Source organism: Portunus trituberculatus, chromosome 2 (genome assembly GCF_017591435.1).
Source record: "Portunus trituberculatus isolate SZX2019 chromosome 2, ASM1759143v1, whole genome shotgun sequence".
Taxonomy (NCBI): Eukaryota; Metazoa; Arthropoda; class Malacostraca; order Decapoda; family Portunidae; genus Portunus; species Portunus trituberculatus.
Window position 1 is genome coordinate 8,702,221 of NC_059256.1, and position 8,658 is coordinate 8,710,878.

General features: G+C 44.2%; 1 protein-coding gene across 1 annotated transcript; it reads left to right on the plus strand.

Moving 5' to 3' along the window:
* Window positions 1-4,110: 4,110 nt before the first annotated feature.
* LOC123504760 (zinc finger protein 12-like) lies at window positions 4,111-7,417 on the plus strand. Its single transcript, XM_045255560.1, has 2 exons — window positions 4,111-4,869; window positions 6,051-7,417. The coding sequence occupies exons 1-2, from the start codon at window positions 4,779-4,781 to the stop codon at window positions 7,319-7,321; spliced, it is 1,362 nt and encodes a 453-aa protein (XP_045111495.1). The 5' UTR covers window positions 4,111-4,778; the 3' UTR covers window positions 7,322-7,417.
* Window positions 7,418-8,658: the final 1,241 nt, after the last annotated feature.

Consider the following 8,658-nt stretch of genomic DNA (forward strand, 5'->3'; position numbering starts at 1 on the left):
ATTAAGGTGTGAACTGATTAAAATCCTTACGTGGTTAAGTTAGCCATTAGGAAGGACTGGTAGAAGATTGACGCCAAGGAAATGAACTGATTAAAATCTTTACGTGGTTGGGTAAAAATTTGTCCCAGTACTGAAGAGCTCAAGGCGTGTGGTGGCGGCGGTGTGGGAACAATTCGCTCGTTGTGGCGGTGGTTATAGACAGATAAGCGGGTAACTTCACAGGAATTGATAAGTAAGTGGACAGTTAGACAAGATAAACAGATAGATGGATAGACAGTCATATAGATTAGTCAATAAACCAATATTATTAACAAGGTAGATATGTATATAGATAGAAAAAAAATGTCTATATTCCTCTACTTCGTATCCTTTCACCCTGGTTTATTGTCAGAAATACTCGCACATCAGGCGATAGAAATAGAGAGTTTGAGAAATGATATAGTCTGCCTTTTAACCCAATCAGTACCGAGGCGCGCTTTCATATTCATTCTGGTGACTATTTGGCGACTTTCTACAGCTTCATCTGCACATGTGGGGGATTAAAATAGTGAAGGCTCTGTGCATTAATCTTCTGACCTCCATAGACACTTTCTAATATAAATGAAACCGTCAAATCATACTCAAAACTCGTGGTAATTAGGCGTCCCAGTACCGTGTTTCTTGTCCCGCGGGAGTTGCCAACACTCGATGTACAACTTGATACAATTCAATATTTCCTGCTTTGACAAATAACTAAAGCTTGCACCTACGGGAGACACACTGCATCACAGGACAGGCTGGCAATGAGGCTCAGATTAGGCTACAAATACTTTTGGGAAGTCAGTGCTTCTCCTGGTGTGTGGTGTGTGGTGTGTGCTGCACCAAGGGGACACACTCTGCGTCACTATATCATGGAATGTCCTCTCATTGCTAGATTTAGGCCACAAGGTCAGCATGACTTGTACAGCCTCATTGACCATCTCCTAGACTCTGCCACCCTCAAGGAAATACTCAGGGAATATCCTCAGTTTGCTCCCAGACTGTAGGATGTCTTAGGCAATAAGGTGTGCAATATGTGTATTTATTTATTGAAATACTTGTATTCTTGTTGTGTATACTGTCCAGAGTTATGTTTGTGATACTTTAACCTTAAGTCTTTGCCCAGGGGGTGGGTGGCAAGGCCCATCCTCCTCCTTTGTTGTAATTATTTATTAGTTCAACAATAAATGTATCAATCAATCAATTAAATAACCAAAGCTGGACACGACAACGAAGAGAAAGGTGTCACAATAACCAGTGAATCATTATGTGGTGTTTGTACAAGTATAGTGTCTCATTGATAAGAGATTTAGTCACAGATAGTTATCATAAACATTTATACACACGTTCTCCCTTCACAGACACCTTCTGCTACTCGATCAAGCGGCACATAAGGCCTTGTGGTGGTGGTGGTGGTGGTAACAGTGGTGGTGGTGGGCTGTACGTACTGACCCATAAACACACACACACACACACTCAGCCATAAATAGTCTCAAATGACACTCTTATATACCGAAAACACTCGTAAACACACTCAAAACACACACACACACACACACAAGTGAAGTGAAGTGTTGCTATATTACCGCCAGTTTTCAAGCACCGCCAAGCACCAATCACCAATCACCAAGCAGTGCAAGCCTTCACCACAAGCCTCCACACTGCCTTATCTTCGTCTATTAAAGGTATTTATAAGGCCATTCACTTATCATTAGGTTTTCTTGACATATGAGAGTGAAGACAGTAGGCTACGTAAATATTAATATGTGATAGGTATAAAGAGAGCCAGCCGTCAGTATTGCCCGCTGATATTTGCTTCCTTCACTTACCGTAAGCCAAACATGTGTCAGAATCCACCCACCAGTCTATCATTTCATATCCCGTGGTCAAAAGTTCCCTACATGGCTTAATTTTGGTGTGGTAAGATGATAAAGGCTAAATATGGACGTCCCGCCGCCGCTCTTCCCTGTTGCCTCCAGGCCGCCTCTCCCGCAGCCTGCTGGGTCAAATACTTTTTTTCGAATATTTCGTGAGGGTAATATTACGCTTCCATGGTGTGTTTTTATGGTTTGTATAAATGTTTCGTTGTGTTTGAAGTGTGTTCCGCGCCTGTGTTGGGTAAATATGTGGCGTTCAGTGGTGTTTTATGGCGTGTGTTAAAGGCGTTTTAGCGGTCAAAATTTTCCCTCTCGAATTTTGAGATTTCTTATTTGAAGGTATAAGTGGGCCTTTGTGGTGTCAAAGGATCGGCTGTCCTCTTTTAGGCGTGAAATCAATCTATTGAGTGAAATATGTGGACTTTGAAATGGTGTTTGGTGGTGTTGAAAAAACGTCTTATTTTTCTTTATTTTATTTGCTCACGTTTGTGGTTCTCGGTGTAACTCGCTGTGGAATGCCTTGAAAGATACCTCACACTCCCTCAAATGTGGTAAAACACTCGCCAAGTGAAAATGACTTGACTTTGCAGGGCGTTTTAGCAGATTTATGGGTTAAAATGTTTTTGTACATTTAACGTACTTAATTTAGACATTTTTTAAAAACTAGTTAAGCTGGAGATATTTTGATATTTTGAAAATTAGTTTACGTATTTATCACGTCATAAAATAACAAGCATTCGGCCGTGGCTTCGTTTTTTAAAAAAGTCATTTTTAAAATGAAATGATTTACGTAATTTAGCCGAGTGACCCCCGCTCTCCCGTTCTCTGTGACTCAACATAGCCCCGGGCTGCCGCCTCTTTTCCAAACCCGCAGTTCGTCAATATTTTGCCTAATATCTGGTGATTCCTGCGTGTTTTCGTGTGTTTCTAGGTTCAGGTGTGTAGATAGTAGTAGCAGAAGGAAGTAGATCCTACACTTCCTCAATATTTTGCCTAATATCTCGTGTTTTCTAAGATTTTTGATGTGTTTCTAGGCTCAGACATGTAGATAGAAGCAATATAAGAAAGAAGAAGGAGAAACGAAGGAAGTGGATGAAGAAGATATGAGAAATAAAGACAGAATAGGAGAAGGAGCCAAGATGTAATATTTAGGTAAGTGTCCCTTTTAATCCTAACATTCTCTATAATGCATACTGTTGGTTTTGGGTTATATTTGGAATATTTCAAGTGTGTTCAATAGTGTTGCAGAGTGTGTTTTTGGTGTATTTCGTGTGTTTTCAGTGTGTGTTAGTTCTTTTAAGCATATTTTACGTACTTTGAGTGTGTGGATTGAGATGTGTTTGAGTATTAGTGTGTTTTGGGAGAATTTTGAGGGGTTGGTTGGTTTTCTGAGTGTTTTGGGTTAATTTTGAGTTTCTTAAGCTGTGTTAGTGTGTTAGGGGTCTTTTGGGTGAGAGTGGGGAGTGATTTGGATATAAGTGGGTGTTTCTAGCGAGTTTTGTGTGTTTGGAGGCATTTTGAGGTGTTACATGGCTTTTTGAGTGAGGTAGGGGATGATAATGAGTGATTTAAGTGGTTTGGGTGTGTGTAGGGTGATTCTGTTGTATATTGGGTGTTATTAGTGAGTTTTACGTGTGTTTGGGGTATGTTGAGGTGTTGCGTGTTGTTTTGAGTGTTTTAAGTGGCTTGGGTGTGTGGGGGTGATTTGGGTGTGTTTTGAGTGTTTCTAGTGAGTTTTACGTGTGTTTGGGGGTATGCTGAGGTGTTGCGCGGTGTTTTGAGTGTGTTTTGGGTGTGTGGGAGTGATTTTGATCGTGTTGTGGGACGTTTTTGTGTGTTTTGAGTGTTTAGGGATAAAATTTGAGTGTTTTAAGTAAGTTTTAAGTGATCCAAGTATTTAAGTTTAAATGATCCAATAAATGAGGGTGTGAGAGTGGCAAGGTATAATCTGAGGAACATTGCTTTCATAAGGAGATATTTGCATGACTATTCTGTCAAGTCTCTGATTCAAAAACATGTTATAGCCAAGCTGGACTAATGCAACTCCTTGTATTATAACCTGCCAAATTATCAATCAAGGAAATTACAACTGACAATGAATAGAGCTGCCAGAATGATCAAATATGTTTCCCTCGCGACAGAGTAACGCCTGTAGGCCTACTCAATAGTACTCATTGAGCTGCATTGCTTACCGATAAAGGCTCGTATTGCTTACAACATTTGTGTGTTAACTTATCAAGTCATGACTAGTGGAAAACCTGTTTATTTAAGAACGTTATTGCATCCATTTGAGGTTAGGACAAGTGTTGTAGTGAGGCATGCAGGTGCAGCAGAGGAGTACAGCCTAAATGAGCCAAGATGTAACTCAGATACGGGTTTGAGAGCCTTTCAAGACTGTACAATAGGCAAGGCTTCCAGTGCAGGTCAAGGCCAGCAATAACATTGAACTTTTTAAGAAAAGACTAAAGACATATTAATTCAGGGATGCCTATGATGTGTCAGATAGGACTGCCACTCAACATTATACTGTGTAACATTTTAATGTGCAATCTTTATGTTTGATTACTTAAACTACATTACTTGTATAGCTAGAGTTTATCGTGTGTGTGTGTGTGTGTGTGTGTGTGTGTGTGATCAGTTTTTACAATATTTTATACAGTACTCTGCTAAGTATTGTGATTGATTGATCGATTAATACATTTATTGTTGAATTAATCAATAAATACAATAAAGGAGGAGGATGGGCCTTTATTTTTATATTTAATTACTATAGAATAGAGGCTCTACAGAGCGCCACTAGTTGGCGGAGCAGCCTGCCAGGGTCTCAATGTAATGACAAAGAATAAAGAATAAATAAGATAATAATTGGTCACGTAGTCTCTAATGGCGCGGCGGTCAAGGAGGAAGCCTATCCTTATCTTAACGTCATTTCCTACGTTACCCTGCGGCGGCGGCGTCCCTTACTGCTCTCAGGGTAAGTGGCGCCCCTTGCCGTGCTGTGGGGGGCGTGTGGGGGCGTGGGCAGCGGAGAAATAGGTGAAATAAGAGAGGGGTGTGTCGTGGGTGGCTTGGGACGCAAATCTCCTTAGAGGGTATCTTGAAAAATGTTAATAAAAGGTAATCTCATCAAAGTATCTTGGTCCACACACTATCTTAGCCTAAACTAACTTAACTATGTCCTTTGGTGTTGCAAGTAGTGTGTTGCGATGTTTGTATGAGTGTATGAGTGGGTGTTGGTGTGTGTGGCAGTGTTGTGAGGGAACACTCTGGGCTCATTCCTAACATTACCATTACTCATGTTACGAGTACTTCAGAAAGTGGCGTTGTAAGTTGCGCCCACACCTAAGCCACCTTGGGAGAAGATGGTGGGGTTTAAATAGTGTTCCCAGCTAAGCCACTAAGCCAGGAAAGGTAGTGCCATTACATTACCTGGCACTGTCCCCGAGAAGCCATCCCGCGCGCTCGCCTCTATTCCCGGCTCCCATTTCACAACTCCGCCACGCATATGGTCAGAGAGAGGCTGGGAAGACTGTTACTGGGGCTGTGTGTCTGTGTGAGGTTGACTGGTGGGCCTGGCTGACTGGCTGACTGGGTGTGCTTGCAAACTTTCCTCCACTGAACTCAATTTTGATCAGAAATTTGACAGTACTTGGTAATGAAGGCCTGCTGGTCAGTGTGTGTGTGTGTGTGTGTGTGAGCGAGGCTGTTGTTTAGGCATAGTGACCAGTTAGGTCTATGTAAAGCCTCTCTCTGTGCTGGTGGCTGCCTGGCACTGCTGTGTGTATGTGCTGCCTTGTTACTGTGTGTGTGCTGTGCTGTGCTGTGCTGTTGGGTGTGTCTTTCCTCCCCTCTCCCCGCCCTCAACCAGGCTCCTCCCCTGGGCGCCCCTCACTCACCTGTAAGGCACTGTGCACACACCACTCCTTCACCAAGGCCACACACTGTCACTGAGTGGACCAAGCCAGTGCCACCACCATCAATAGACACACCACTCACATTTGCTCACCCCTCCTTACCATTGCCATACCTTGGTTGTCACCTCAAAGGTGTCTGGCAACACCAACACCACCACACCAGTGTGTGTCAGTGTCAGTGTTCATGTTGTTGTTGTTGTTGTTGTTGTTGTTGTTGTTGTTGTTGTTGTTGTTGTTCCAGGTGGAGGCAGAGTGGAGCCAGCACGTCCTGCCAGCCAATCTTCCCCAAGGCTCCCTGCAGGACTGGCTGTGGCGTGTGCTGGTGGTGCTGCTGTGGTGGAGGCCGTCATCCCTACCACCACCATGGATAGTCACCAGCAGCACCAGCAGTCAGCCTCAGGTGTGGGGAGACACAGGCTTGTTAGGAATTATGAGTGTGGTGAGTGTGGCAAGACATTTCCCTACAAGTCTTCCCTCACCACACACAGCCTGTCACACAGTGGTGTTAGGAATTATAAGTGTGGTGAGTGTGGCAAGACATTTACCAGAAAGTTTAACCTCACCACACACAGCCTGACACACAGTGGTGTTAGGAATTATGAGTGTGGTGAGTGTGGCAAGACATTTACCACAAAGTCTTCCCTCACCACACACAGGGTGACACACAGTGGTGTTAGGAATTATGAGTGTGGTGAGTGTGGCAAGACATTTACCAGAAAGTTTAACCTCACCATACACAGCCTGACACACAGTGGTGTTAGGAATTATGAGTGTGGTGAGTGTGGCAAGACATTTACCACAAAGTCTCACCTCACCACACACAGCCTGACACACAGTGGTGTTAGGAATTATGAGTGTGGTGAATGTGGCAAGACATTTGCCTACAAGTCTTACCTCACCACACACAGGGTGACACACAGTGGTGTTAGGAATTATGAGTGTGGTGAGTGTGGCAAGACATTTACCACAAAGTCTTACCTCACCACACACAGCCTGACACACAGTGGTGTTAGGAATTATGAGTGTGGTGAGTGTGGCAAGACATTTGCTTACAAGTCTCGCCTCACCAGACACAGGCTGACACACAGTGGTGTTAGGAATTATGAGTGTGGTGAGTGTGGCAAGACATTTGCCTACAAGTCTTCCCTCACCACACACAGCCTGACACACAGTGGTGTTAGGAATTATAAGTGTGATGAGTGTGGCAAGACATTTACCACAAAGTCTCACCTCACCACACACAGGGTGACACACAGTGGTGTTAGGAATTATGAGTGTGGTGAGTGTGGCAAGACATTTACCACAAAGTCTCACCTCACCACACACAGGGTGACACACAGTGGTGTTAGGAATTATGAGTGTGATGAGTGTGGGAAAAGATTTGCCACCATTTCTAAGCTTAACAAACACACCTTCAGACACACTGGGCTGAGGGACTTTAAGTGTGATGATTGTGGCAAGTGTTTCAAGACAAAAGTTGACATTGCACGCCATGTCAAGATCCACTTTTGAGGTGGTGTGTTGTGTGGACCAGTGGCGCCACACCCGTGCTTGTAGTGGTGGCGGGGGTGGGGGTGGTGGTTGTCTTTTTGTAAAGGAGTTTCAATAAATGTTTGTAATAAACCTTTGTTTGTTAGTTGATTTTCACTCAAGGTGTGTGTGTGTGTGTGTGTGTGTGTGTGTGTGTGTGTGTGTGTGTGTGTGTGTGTAATTCACCTGGGTCGCCTGGTGGTCACCCAGCCAGTCTTCCCCATTACGGAGCGAGCTCATAGACCGATCTTTGGGTAAGACTGAGACCACAACACACTCCACACACCGGGACAGCGAGGCCACAACCCCTCCAGTTACACCCCATACCTATTTACTGCTAGGTGAATAGGGGCCACACATTAGGAGCCGCACCCACTTCCCTCGCCGTCCCGGGACTCGAACCCGGCCCTCTCTAGTGTGGGTCGAGCATGCTAACCACTACACTACAGTGTGTGTGTGTGTGAAGTTGTTTTCCTGTATAAGGTGTGACTGTGTGTGGTATTTGTGGCAGGGTAAGTATTACAAGGTGTGACTGTGTGTGGTATGTGTGGCAGGGTAAGTATTAGCCACACTTGTGGTTGACTGATCTGAGCAGTGCTGTGTCCCTCCCTGCTGGCCTGTTGGTGCCCCAGGGTGTGCACCAGCCCAGACTGAGCCTTGGTGAGCACTGCGGCACGGATGCAGCAGTCTTCACCAAGCTGTGTCAGGCGTCACCAACCAGCCGTGTGTGTTGAGTGTGTGACTGAACTCTGAGCAAGGGACCCAACACAGCCCTGCAGCGGTGACCTGTCTCTACTGTCCATTCATTGCCTCCTCCTCCTTATCAGTGAGTTTGTTCTGGTGCTTCTCTCTGCTGGTGAGGAACACGTTACATTGCAGTGTTGGTGATGTAAGCCAACTAGAAACACTGCCATAGAGAGAGAGAGAGTACTATAGGAGAGAAAATCAACAACAAAGGTAATGAACTGGAAAGACAAACAGACAAGTGAACTTTCAAGAATTAAATGAAAGCAAAAACTTAGTGAGGTATTGTATTAACTCCATTAACACCCCTTCCCCCCTCCCCCCACACAGTACTGAAGGGGTTAGAATAGTGAAGACTGTGGCCATTAATATCCTGACCTCTATACACCCTTCCTAATGTCCTAATGGTCTAATGGTACATAAATCTTAAGGTAAGAATGTGTCCCAGTACTGAAGGGGCTAAAATAGTGAAGACTGTGGCCATTAATCTTGTGACCTCCATACACCCTTCTTAATGTCAATAAAATGGTCTAATGGTACACAAATCTCAAGGTAACAATGTGTCCCAGTACTGA

Coding starts and splice junctions, on each gene's coding strand:
- LOC123504760 (XM_045255560.1), top strand. CDS start 4,779: ATGGCGCGGCGGTCAAGGAGGAAGCCTATCCTTATCTTAACGTCATTT. Junction 4,870..6,050: donor CGTCCCTTACTGCTCTCAGG/GTAAGTGGCGCC, acceptor TTGTTGTTCCAG/GTGGAGGCAGAGTGGAGCCA.